Raw genomic sequence first — 13,586 nt, 5'->3', positions numbered from 1 at the left:
CCATTGAACATTTTACAACCTCTTTGCAACTTCCCCGGACTTGGCCAACCAGGCAAAGTTTTATGTATGTTGCAGCTAACGTTCCAGGTGGGAGAACCGTGGTCAGACGATGAGTCTTTGACCAGAAACATGAACTCTATTCCTCGTTCCACAGACACTAATTTGCCTGCTAAGTACAGCCAACATTGTCCATTTTATTTCAGATTTTCAACATCATCAGTTTAAAAACATTCTAAATCGTTCATTGTGATTGTAAATGGTTAATTTTCGCAGTGACATACACATAGGCTGCCAATCTAACATAAGAATCTAAAGATAACGATTGCAATTCAGAAGATAGACACAAAATGCCGGAGTAACTCAGCGGGACAGGTTGCATCTATCCAGAGACATAAACCATGTGTAAACCAGCATCTGCAGTTCTTTCCTACACATCACGATTGCAATTCAGCACTGTCTCCATACAATCAAGTTATCCCCAGACCCCGGAAACCAATTATATTTTCCTGGTCCTTTGCCTTGTTTCTATTTCCCTACAAGGTGAAGATTCCTATTTATTTACACCTTTACAGAGCCAGCCTCAGTAACCTGTACCTCAGGGCAGCACGGTGGCGCAGCGGTAGAGTTGCTGCCTTACTGTGCCAGAGACTTGGGTTCGATCCTGACTATGGGTGCTGCCTGTACGGAGTTTGCACGTTCCCCAAGTGACCAGGTGGTTTTCTCCGGGTGCTCCGGTTTCCTCCCACGTCCCAAAAACGTGCAGTTTTATACGTTAATTGACTTCTGTAAATTGTCCTTTGTGTGTAGGATAGCACTGGTGTGTGGGTGATCGATGGTTGGCGTGGACTCGGGGGCCCAAAGCGCTTGTTTCCGCGGAGTTTGTTATCTTCTCCCTGCGACCACGTGGGTTTTCTCCAGGTGCTCTGGTTTCCTCCCACACTCCAAAGGCGTACAAGTTTGGTAAAAATGTATAATATCCCTGGTGTGTTAGATAGTGTCAGTGAACGGGGATTGCTGGTTGGCACGGACTTGGTGGGCTGAAGGGCCTGTTTCCTTGCAGTATCCCTAAAGCCTAAATGTCAATAATTCCTGAGTCAGCCTAGACTGTGAGGCTGGACAGGATCTTCAGTGGTTGAGGGATATACCTGGCCATTCACACTTGCACCAGATGCCTTTCATGGGACGACAGATGGCACAATGGGCTAAGTGTTCGGCTGGCGACCGGAAGGTAGCCGGTTCGAATCCCGCTTGGAGTGCATACTGTCGTTGTGTCCTTGGGCAAGACACTTCACCCACCTTTGCCTGTGTGTGAATGTGTGTGAATGTGTGTGAGTGATTGGTGGTGGTCGGAGGGGCCGTAGGCGCAGAATGGCAGCCACGCTTCCGTCAGTCTGCCCCAGGGTAGCTGTGGCTACAGAAGTAGCTTACCACCACCGAGTGTGACTGAGGAGTGAATGAATAATGCGATGTAAAGCGCCTTGAGTATTAGAAAGGCGCTATATAAATCCCATCCATTATTATTATTATTATTACAAAGAGCAGCAACCTGTCTTATTTTCCAACCCCTAACTCCATTCCCCTACAATTCTCAGCTGTACATCAATGCTGGCCTTTATCGCTGAGGATATTGAGCAATTTCTTCACGCAGAGGGAGGGGCGTGTATGAATGGGCTGCCGATTAAAGTAGGTACATGGATAGGAAAGGTTTTGAGGGATATGGGCCAAACACAGGCAAATAGGACTAGCTCAGATTCGCATCTTGGTGGGCATGGATGAGTTGGGCTGAATGGCCTGTTTCGGTGCTCTTTGATTCCTCCTATTCCGCATGGCTCAATGGGTTTGTGAATATAAACACGGCATCACTGGCCACGCGGTAATAATGTGCACTCAGTTCTCATTTGCATTACTAATGGGCAAAATCGAAAGCACTTTAAGGTGATTTAATAAAAAACAATGATGTCACTTTAATTCCACTGAGAAATTTGGGAATAAACCATCTACTCTCAACATCACCCACCTCATCGTCTTGTAGTTGCAATGCTTTGGCCCGGTGTCGATTGCCTGTGTCCTACAGTATCAGTATCAGTGTGGTACTCAATGATATACTCCTTGTCCACAGTTATAGCATTGAAGAATTCTGTTTAGCACAATAAGTCTAGACGTAGTGTCTATACTACATTCAAGTAACCACCATCTTAGGCTGTCTGATAGACACAAAATGTTGGAGTAACTCAGAGGGCCGGGCAGCATCCCTGGAGACAAGGAATGGGTGACGTTTCGGCTCGAGATCTTTCTTCAGACTGAGAGTCAGGGGAGAGGGAGACATAGAGATATGGAAGGGTAGGGTGTGAAAACACCGAGCAACGGGGACGATGATCAAGGGAAATGTTGAACGGTTCATTATTAGCTGAGGTGAAGGTGACAACGAGAACTAGGGTTTGGGGAGGGACGGAGAGAGAGGGAAAGCAGTGGGTTACTTGAAGTTAGAGAAATCAAAATCATACCTCTGGGTTGTCAGCTGCTCAAGCGAAAACTGATGTGCTGCACCTCCAATTAGCGTTGGGCCTCACCTCACTCTGACAGTGGAGGAGGCCTGTCTCTTGGGATCAACTATGACTTGCTTCTACTCCAGATTTGTTGTGTCTGAGATCACTAATTAGGCTAGTATGGCATCTGCAAACTCTACCACAGATGGGGCAAGATGCACCTTACAGATTTGCTGGTGTGTGCAAGCCAAGGTGATTAAAAAAAAATCAAAATAGACTTTATTTGAGAAATAAATATATACAATACATGATCCTTACAAAACTCTATCTGACATTCTCGGAGGTTATACATACATTCAATACTGTTTACACAAATTACACAATTTTACCCCCACCCTTGCCACTCATGTGGCCCACTGGCATGGAACCTCTTCCCTTATTTTAAGGGGCGTCACCCTGCCCCCCATAAACCGAAGATTTGCACAAAAAGGAGTAACTCAGCGGGACAGGCAGCATCTCTGGAGAAAAGGAATGGACGACGTTTCAGGCCGAGACCCTTCTTCAGACTGGTTAGGAATAAATGAAACGAGAGATATATAAACGGTGATGTAGAGAGGTGAACAATAAATGAAAGATATGCAAAAAAGTAACAACGATAAAGGAACCAGGTCGTTGGTAGCTGTTTGTTGGGTGAAAATGAGAATCTTGACTTGGGTGGGGGAGGGATAGAGAGAGAGGGAATGCCGGGGTTACCTGAAGTGAGAGAAATCAATATTCACACCACTGGGCTGTAAGCTGCCCAACCGAAATATGAGATTCTGTTCCTCCAATTTGCTTTTAGCCTCACTCTGACAATGGAGGAGGCCTTGGACAGAAAGGTCTGTGTGGGAATGGGAAGGAGAATTAAAGTGTCCAGCAACCGGGAGATCAGGTTGGTTCAGGCGGGCTGAGTGAAGGTGTTCCGCAAAACGATCGCCCAATCTGCGTTTGGTCTCGCCGATGTATAAGAGTCCACATCTTGAACAACGGATACAGTAGATGAGGTTGGAGGAGGTGCATGTGAAACTCTGCCTAACCTGAAAGGACTGTCGGGGTCCCTGGCCAGAGTCGAGGGAGGAGGTATAGGGACTTGCATCTTCTGTGGTTGCAGGGGAAGGTACCTGGGGAAGGGGTGGTTTGGGTGGGAAGGGATGAGTTAACCAGGGAGTTGCAGAGGGAAAGGTCTCTGTGGAAGGCGGAAAGGGGTGGAGATGGGAAAATGTGACTGTTGGTGGGATCCCGTTGGAGGTGGTGGAAATTTGGGACCATTATGTGTTGTACGCGACGGCTGATGTGATGCAACTAGGGGGACTCTGTCTCTGTTGTGACTAGGGGGAGGGGGAGCAAGCATGGAGCTGCGGGGTACCGAGGAGGCACAAGTGAGGGCCACATTTATGATGGGAGAGGGGAACCCCCGTTCCCTAAAGAATGAGAACATCTCGGATATCTTGGTATGGAACACATCGTCTTAGGCGCAGATGCGGCGTAGATGGAGGAATTGGGAGTAAGAGATATTGTTTGCAGGAAGCAGGGTGGGAAAAAGTGTGGTCTAGATAGTTGTGGGAGTCAGTGGGTTTGTAGTAGACGTCAGTCAATACTCTATTTCCTGTGATGGAGATGGTGAGATCAAGAAAGGGGAGGAAGGTGTCGGAGATGGTCCAAGTAAATTTGAGTGCAGGATGAAAATTGGTGGTGAAGTCGAAGAGGTCTATGAGTTCTGCATGGGTGCAGGAGGTAGCACTGATGCAGTCTTCAATGTAACGGAGATAGAGTTCGGGGATAGGGCCAGTGTACACCTGGAACTGGGATTGTTCAACGTACTCTACAAAGAGGCAAGCGTAGCTTGGGGAGATGCGGGTGCCCATAGCTATGCCCTGGACTTGGTGGAAGCGGGAGGAGCCGATGAAGTTGTTGCGGGTGAGGTAGAGTAGGTGGAGTTAAGGGCCTTACCCACTTGGGCGACCTAATCCACGAGTCCAGAAGAGTGCCTTCGACCTTCAAGAGAAGTGACAGAAGGGGAGAGAAGGGGAGGAGAAGAGGAGGAGAAGGGGAGAGAAGGGGGGGGGGGGAGAAGCAGTGGAGCCACTTTTAAGAAGTTTAATAAAGTTAGCGGGTATTTTACCTACCGGTACGTCTTCCTAGGTCGTGAAACTCCAGTGAGCCAATACAAATGGCCTGTCAGCGAAGGAGAGTTCCAGCCACCTCATACGGCCTCCTAGGACCTCGTGTCGACCATGCTGCAAGTTTGAGTCCAGGGCAAACTCTTCTAAACTCGCAGATTAGGTTGCCCAAGTGGGACAGCCCCTTTAGTGAATGAATGAATAAGTTTATTGGCCAAGTGTGTACACATACAAGGAATTTGCCTTGGTGCTCCGCTCGCAAGTAACAACATGACATACAGTAACAATTAAGAATGACACGTAAAACAGTAAACACTAATAATAAAACGTTATAGTTTAAACATGTGAATGAGATAAAATCCCAGAGCAAAAGGAGGCGACAGGCTTTTGGTTATTGAGTAGAGCTACTGCTCGTGAAATAAAAGCTGTTTTTATGTCTGGCTGTAGCGGCTTTGACCCTCTGCAGTCTGGAGTCGCCTTCTAGAGGGAAGTGATTCAAAGAGTTTGTGGCCAGGGTGCGAGGGGTCAGAGATGATCTCACCCGCTCGCTTCCTGGCCCTTGCAGTGTACAGTTCGTCAATGGGGGGAAGATTGCAGCCAATAAACTTCTCAGCTGATCGGACGATTCGCTGCAGCCTCCGGATGTCATGCTCGGTGGCTGAGCCAAATCAGACCATGATGGAGAAGGTGAGGGCGGACTTTACGATGGTCATGTAGAATTGGACCATCATTGTCTGTGGCAGGTACACAAAAATGCTGGAGAAACTCAGCGGGTGCAGCAGCATCTATGGAGCGAAGGAAATAGGCAACGTTTCGGGCTGAAACCCTTCTTCAGTCTGTGGCAGATTGTGTTTCCTCAGCTGCTGCAGGAAGTACATCCTCTGTTGGGCCTTTTTGACTATGGAGTTGATGGTGGCCTCCCATTTCAGGTCTTAGGAGATGATGGTTCCAAAGAACTTAAAAGACTCCACAGATGTGACTGTGGTGTTGTTGATGGTGAGTGGGGGGAGGGAAGGGAGAGCTCTCCTAAAGTCTACAATCAATTCCACTGTCTTAAGTGCATTGAGCTCCAGGTTACGAAGGCACCAGGACGCCAGCTGTATCACTTCCTGTCTGTAGGCAGATTCCTCCCCATCCTGGATCAGTCCAATCAAGGTTGTGTCGTCCGCAAACTTGAGAAGCTTGACAGATGAGTCCGTGGCGGTGCAGTCGTTGGTGTAGAGACTAAAGGAGAGGAGAGAGTACACAGCCTTGCGGTGCTCCTATGCTGAGGGTCTGCAGGTCCGAGATGTGCCTTCCCAGCCTTATCTGTTGCTTCCTGTCTGTCAGGAAGTTGGTGATCCAGTGACAGAGGGGTTTAGGCACAGTCAACTTGGATAGTTTGGAGTGTAGTAGCTCTGGCACAATGGTGTTGAATGCTGAGCTAAAATCAACAAACAAAATCCTTGCATAGGACCCCTGGCGGTCTCAGTGCTGGAGGATGAAGTGCAGGCCCAGGTTGACTGTGCCATCCAGTGATCTATTGGCCCAGTATGCAAACTACAGAGGGGGTTTGTGATATTTTTCAGCTGAGCCAGAACACAATAGACAATAAATAGGTGCAGGAGTAGGCCTTTCGGCCCTTCAAGCCAGCACCGCCATTCAATGTGATCATGGCTTATCATCCACAATCAGTACTCCGTTCCTGCCTTCTCCCCATATCCCCTGACTCCGCTATCTTCAAGAGCCCTACCTAGCTCTTTTTAAGAGCCCTATCTAGCTCTGTCGTGAAAGCATCCAGAGAACCGGCCTCCACCGCCCTCTGAGGCAGAGAATTCCACAGACTCACAACTCTCTGTGTGAAAAAGTGTTTCCTCATCTCTGTTCTAAATGGCTTACCCCTTATTCTTAAACTGTGGCCCCTGGTTCTGGAATCCCCCAACATCGGGAACATGTTTCCTGCCTCTAGCATGTCCAAATCCTTAATAATCTCATATGTTTCAATAAGATCCTCTCTCATCCTTCTAAATTCCAGAGTATACATGCCCAGCCTGCCATTCTCTCAGCATATGACAGTCCCGCTATCCCGGAAATTAACCTTCTGAACCTACGCTGCACTCCCTCAATAGCAAGAATGTCCTTCCTCATATATGGAGACCAAAACTGCACACAATACACCAGGTGTGGTCTCACTAGGGCCCTGTACAACTGCAGAAGGACCTCTTTGCTCCTATACTCAACTCCTCTTGTTATGAAGTTACAAGTGTTCCTCTTGTTGTGATGTTACAAGTCTTTCAAGGGTCTTCTACAGAGGTCAGTGCGACAGGCCTGTAGTCATTAAGACCAGTAATCCTTGTCTTTTTGGGTGCAGGGACAATAGTGGAGACTTTGAAGCAGGCAGAGACAGTACAGGTTTGCAGGGACTGGTTGAAAATGTCTGTGGAGACCGATGCCAGTTGTTCGGCACAGAACTTGACGGTAGAAGGGGAAACATTGTCTGGTCCTGGAGGTTTCTGGCTTTACTGTCTACTGAATAGCTTCTCCACCTCCTCAATTTCTATTGTTGGTAATGGAGAAGTGGCCAGACTGATGTTGGGCAGCAAGGAGGGGGTGGGTAGTGGACGAGGGCCCAGTCTTTGCAGTCTTTGTAGTCAGGCTGTAAGTGGGTGTTAAGTGGTGATTGGAGAGGGGTGGATGGGAAAGGGCCATAGTAGCGGGAAGTTGGATGGTTCTGCGGTCGAGGAAGGCTTTAAAGCCTTCCTGGAGGGGGATGGAGGTGTAGAGTGAATGAACGTCCATTGTAAAGATGAGGGAGTCGGGGCTCGGAAAGTGGAAGTTATGAAAGAGACGAAGGGTATGTGAGGTATCTTGGACATAGGTCGGGAGAGATTGGATTAGGGGGGATAGGATGGAGTCGAGGTATGTGGAAATCGTTTCAGTGGGACAGGAGCAGGCAGAAACAATGGGTCTGCCAGGGCAGTTGCATTGATTGATTTGTGGGAGAAGGTAAAACGGGGCTGTGCGGGGCTGGGAATCGATAAAGTTGGAGGCTGTGGGAAGCAGACAGCCAGAAGTGATGAAATCAGAAATGGGAGATTAAGGCTTGGTGCTCGTCTTTGGGATTGTGGTCCAAGGATAATTAGGAGGGGATGTCTGAGAGTTGTCGCTTGGCCTCAGCCCAGTAGAGGTCAGCACGCCAGACTACCACAGCACCTCCCTTGTCGTCGGGTTTGATTATAATGTTGGGGTGGCACCGTGGCTGCAGAGTGAGCGAAGGGCTGTACATTCAGAGGGGGTGAGATTAGAGCAGGTCAGGGGAGTGGAAAAGTTGAGACGGTTGATATCACCAGCATCTGCAGTTCCTTCCGACACAATTCTGAAGTTCAGTCGAAAGAAGGGCCCAATGTTCTCCGGAGATGCTGTCTGAACCGCTCGGTTACTCCAGCACTTTGTCGAGCATTGAAAGGAGTTACTTTTGGTGCTGCGTTTAATACTCATCCCTCAATCACTAGATAAAGAAATTCCCGATCTCCACCACATTGTATGCGACCTATCTGCCGTCTTTCGTGCAGCAAAGGGTAATGTTGTATAACCATTTATTTCCATCGAGAAGAAGGTATAGGAGCCGGAAAACTGTAATGTCCACTTTCAGGGGCAGCTTCTTCCTGAGAATCATCAGGTTATTGAACACTACAACCTCCAAATAAGCTCTGAACTAAATAGACTTTGGGACAATATTTTTACACTATTATTGTCCATTTATTTGTCTGTTTTTTAATTAACTGCTGAACTTATTTGCTATTATGGGGTTTACAGTTTACTATGTTATATATCTGTTGTGCAGTTGCAATTAAGAATTCCATTGTTCGGCTTCGGGAGATATGACAATATAACAGGGCTGCCAACTCTCACGCTCTGAGCGTGAGACTCACGCCCTCAAGAAAACTCTCACGCCCTCACGCTCATCAGAAATTTCTCACGCTCAGTGGTGAGAAATTTTGTGATCAACGAAAATTTAAAAACTCAGATAAACTGCATGGTCCGCGGGTGTTGCAGAACCGGGGCTGCGGGAGCGATGGGAGCAGAACCAGCGGCCCGAACAGATGCGGGGAGCCGGGACGGACGAGTGTTTGCTGGGGCCGGCGTGTCACTCGCTGCAGCTCTGGCCATGGAGCACTCCGGACAGTGCGAGTGTCCCGGTCCGTTGGAGGCGTCGGAAGCGTTGCGCCGCTGCCGCGAGAGTCTCTGTGCCGAAGGGACAGACTCTCAAAGGGAGGTGGAGAGAGAGAGAGGGGAAGGAGACAGGGAGACAGTGGGGAGAGAGAGAGGGGGGTGAGAGGAGAGAGAGGGGAGAGACAGAGGGGGAGTGAATGGAGAGAGAGAAGAGGGAGGGGGGGGAGAGAGGGGAGAGAGAGGTGGGAGAGGGGTGAGAGAGGGGTGAGAGGGATGAAAGAGGGTAGTAGAGAATGGGAGAGAGAAGGGGAAGAGAGAGAGGTGGTAAAAGAGAGAGGGGTAAAGAGAGAAACGGGGGAAAGAGAGAGATAGGGGGGCAAAGAGAAAGAGGTAGAGACAGAGGAGAAAGAGAGGGGAGAGAGGGCAAGGGGAAGAGTGAGGTAGGAGGGAGAAATGGGGAAGAGAGGAGGAGAGAGGGGGGAAGAGAGAGAGGTGAGAGGAGAAACAGAGAGAGAGGGGAAAGAGAGAGGGGAGAGTGTGTGGAGAGGGAGAGAGAGGGGGAGATAGAGAGGGAGGGAGAAAGAGGTTGGGGGGAAGCGAGGGGGAGAGAGAGGAGAGAGAGAAGAGGGGGAGAGAGAGAAGAAAGAGAGGGAGAGAGAGAGAGGGGGAGAGAGAGTTAAGGGAAAGAGAGGGGAGAGAAAGAGAGGGGAGAGAGGGGACAGGGGAGAGAGGGGACAAGAGAGAGGGGGGGAGAGTAAGGTGGGAGGGAGAGAGGGGGGAAAGAGAGGGGGGGAAGAGGGGGGAGAGAGAGAGGGGAGGAGAGAGAAGAGAGGGAAGGGGAGAGAGTGAGAGGGGGAGACAGGGGAGAGAGAGGGGGTGAGAGGAGACACAGAGAAGGAGAGAGGAGAGAGAGAGAGAGAGAGGGAGAGAGGAGAGAGGGGGGAAAGAGAGGGGGAGGGGAGAGATAGAGGGGGAGAGAGAGGGGGGGTTGAGAGGAGAGAGAGCGGAAAAGAGGGAGGAGAGAGAGAGTCTGTGTCGAATTTGCCCAGGTAATCGGCATGGATCAGGCTGCGGCTCGGTGCATCCTGGAGGACAACCAGTGGCTGCTGGAAGTAAGTACCAAGCACTGGGTAGAAACGGTGGAAGGTAGTGGACTTCAAATGGGGGTGGTTGGAGAAAGCATCCTGCTTGCCTGCTAGATTTTCACTTACTGTAACTGCAGGAAAAATGTTCCCGATGTTGGGGGCGTTCAGAACCATGGGTCACAGTTTAAGAATTAAGGGGGGGGGGGCAGTTAGTGACTGAGATGAGGACAAACTTTCTTCACGTAGAGAGTTGTGAATCTGTGGAATTCTCTGCCACAGAAGGCAGTGCAGGCCAATTCACTGGATGTTTTCAAGAGAGCGTTACATTAGTTTTTGGGGCTAACGACATCAAGGGATATGGGGAAAAAACAGGAAAGAGGTACTGATTTTAGATGAATAGCCATGATCATATTGAATGGCAGTGCTGGCTCGAAGGTCCGAATGGCCTATTCCTGCACCTATTTTCTATGTTTCTATGCTTGAGTATATGGCAATAAAACTCGATCACTTGATTTTGAAGCATTCATGCATGGTGGAGGTATAATGTAGTCATAGAGTGATACAGTGTGAAAACAGGCCCTTCGGCGCAACTTGCCCACACCCGCCAACATGTCCCAGCTACGCCACCTGCTTTTGGTCCATACCTCCAAACCTGTCCTATCCATATATCAGTCTAACCTTTTCTTAAATGTTGGGATGGTCCCTGCCTCAACTACCTCCTCTGGCAGCTTGTTCCATACACCCATCACCCTTTGTGTGGATAAAGTTACCCCTTAAAAAGTTACCTCTTAAAAATACTTCATACAAAAAACATTGAAATCATACTTCTACAGTGCACTAAAACATGATTTTAATACATCAAATTTCAAAACGTTCCTACCCTTCTTCCACACCCTCTCCGCACTCGGTTGCTCCACTCCCTCACCGGGCACCCCCAAGACCAGTGATCGCACAGCCTCCCCCCTTTCAAACAATCCAATTTAAAGCATATATATTGCATTCAAGTGTAAGTTATAAGACTCGCTACAGTATGCACCATATTGCACAATTTCAAGCTGAATAATGCTATTGTTCCGTACCAATGGGAGGGGGACACCCTCCTCCTCCTCCTCCTCCTCGTCCCCCCCCATGCTCTCTCGGGCTTGGTGTCTCGCAAATTTCTCACTCCCAACTCTCGCCCAATGTTGGCAGCCCTGATATAAACACACTTGACTCTTTATATCTCCTTGACGCTCCATCTAAATCTGACCCTCACCAACATGGCGGATCCCTGGTCGCCTGCACCCGCAGTCAATGACGTCTGCAAGGGCTGCCCCTCACCAACATGGCGGATCCCTGGTCGCCTGCACCCGCAGTCAATGACGTCGGCAAGGGCTGCCCCTCACCAACATGGCGGATCCCTGGTCGCCTGCACCCGCAGTCAATGACGTCAGCAAGGGCTGCCCCTCACCAACATGGCGGATCCCTAGTTACCAGCAAGGATCTTTGGTTACTAGGGCCCCGCAACCCATCCCATGCCCGCCAAGAGGCCGTCGAATACGCACGCGCGCCAGTTGGCGGGAACCGGGCTCGGGCGGAAGTCACCGGTTCGTCAACAAGGCGGCGGCTCCTCTCAACGCGGGCGAGTGAAGTAAACCGTGAGGGAGGATTTACTTGGCGCCCGACCGACCCCTCTTGCCTTGCCCTGCCCGCCCGCGCCATGTTTTCTGAGCACGCCGCCCGCGGAGAGCGGACGCTGCTGTCGGCGTCGCTGCCCGAGCAGAGCGGCCCCACGTTTGAGCGGCAGCCCACGGCCTCCTACACTAACTGCTCGGCCTGCTTCACCCTGGGCGAGCGCCACTTCAACCGCCAGTACGCCAGCATCTACGCCTCCCGGCTGAAGCAGATGAGACCCGCACTCATCGAGAGGGCCAAACTGAAATGGGGTGAGGATGGGATGAGTGGGTGTATGATGGGATGGGGAGGGATGAGCTGGGGTGGGAATGGTGTGGGGAGGGATGAGGGTGGGGGATGGGGTGAGGAAGGGTGATGGGTAAGGAGGAGAGGTGAGAAGTGAGATGAGATGGGGAGGGGTGAGGAAGTGTGGGATGGGGAGGGAAGGGGTGGTGGGAGCTTGGGAGTGGTGGTTCATGAGGATACACTGATACAGGTAGGGTGGTTTTCATGGTTGTGAGGGGGTTGGAGAAGGGATGCTGGGGTCCCAGCTGGGACAATAAATGATTAAGCATGCAAGGATATGACATTTCATCATAGGGATGGGTACGGTTTGTGGAGAGGAGACGTGTGAGGTATGAGTACTGTTGGGCACTGGCATGGCAGATTACATCAGATACACAAGTGGATGAGATTTTAATTTAGTTTAGAGATACAGCGCGGAAACAGGCCCTTTGGTCCACAAAGTCAGCACCGACCAACGATCCCCGCACATTAATGCCATCAGCACACACTAGGGACAAATTTATACGTAAGTCTTTGGAGTGTGGGAGGAGACCAAAGATCTCGGAGAAAACCCACGCAGGCCACGGGGAGAATGTACAAACTCCGTACAGACAAGCACCTGTAATCAGGATCGAACCTAGGATCTGGGGCTCTGGCGCTGTAAGGCAGCAATTCCAGCGCTGCACCACCGTGCCGCCCTTTTGAGATTTAGTCAAAAACAAAGTGGTGGAGGAACTCAGCAAGCCAGGCAGCATCAGTGGAGGGACGGGGTCAAGGAAAGAGCGATCACCTCGCGGCCCTTGTTCCACCAATCTTTCCACCACTACGTTGTATATTTTTACATTAAAAAGGGCTTCTAAAGATCCCTTTATACAAAGTTTAATATTGCGAGTAGCTCAATTTGGGCCCATTATATCGCGCAGTATTTTTCTCGGCATTTGGGGCACAAATCTACCGCAATGTGAACGTTCTAAACCAGCGCGTTCCACAGGGACCCACTGGAAAGCTGATTTAAATGGGCATTTATTTACAGCAATTAAACACTAAATTCCTTCCATTTGGCCTATAAATTAATGTAAATGAGATTTAAAAATCATGTTTTATTGTGAATTATTTGTGAATATTATTTGGACATTTAGGCTATTTAAAAATGTTAATCATTTATTAAGAAATGGATAGATGTTTAGATCTAGTAATTGAAGTCTGAAATTAGCTACAATTAGGTAACTAACTAATTATATGCTGTAATTTCAGGTCATCCAAGTAAGATTATTTTATATTTGTTTCAGAATGCTTCAATCTATGATAACTGAAAATTTCATTCAGTTACTACGCACACAAGAAGCGCAAGTCGCCATTGTATGCAGATGCCGAGAAGTGTGTTCAGCTCTGGCTGAACAATTTCTAATCTTGTGATGTAGACTCGATAAGAAGTGGAGGGACTGGACAGACTAAGTTTTAAATTGCGTCCCTTCAAACTGATTGTAGTAGGGGGGGAAAGCTGGAAAAAGAGGGTGGAGGCAGGACAATGCCTGGCAAGTGATGAGTGGAAACCGATGGGGGGGGGGGGTGATTGACAGATAGGTGGAGTAAGTGACAAATGTTGGAGGTGAAAAGGAGACAAAAATAGCATTAGATAAGGAGAGAATAAGAGGGTGAAATGTAAAGTTGCAGGGAGGGATATAGGTGGAATGGAACAGGAGGATGGGATTAAAGGAAAATGAGACGGGTGTAGAGATGAGCCTATGTAAAAGGAGAAATAAGTA

The 13,586-nt window shown here is 49.2% G+C and overlaps 1 protein-coding gene across 2 annotated transcripts in view; it reads left to right on the top strand.

Moving 5' to 3' along the window:
• The first annotated feature begins 11,381 nt into the window (after nucleotides 1-11,381).
• pold2 (DNA polymerase delta 2, accessory subunit) overlaps nucleotides 11,382-13,586 on the top strand; it is a 32,287-nt gene continuing 30,082 nt past the window's right edge. The window contains exon 1 of one of the 2 annotated variants that reach the window (XM_033013922.1): nucleotides 11,382-11,807. In XM_033013922.1, the coding sequence (XP_032869813.1) occupies nucleotides 11,582-11,807 (226 nt within the window). In that variant the 5' untranslated portion in view covers nucleotides 11,382-11,581. The remainder of the gene's footprint in view (nucleotides 11,808-13,586) is intronic. The other variant, XM_033013921.1, reaches the window with a different exon arrangement.

The sequence above is a fragment of the Amblyraja radiata genome, chromosome 39 (assembly GCF_010909765.2).
Source record: "Amblyraja radiata isolate CabotCenter1 chromosome 39, sAmbRad1.1.pri, whole genome shotgun sequence".
Lineage (NCBI taxonomy): Eukaryota > Metazoa > Chordata > Chondrichthyes > Rajiformes > Rajidae > Amblyraja > Amblyraja radiata.
This window is presented reverse-complemented; position numbering and strand designations above follow the sequence as displayed.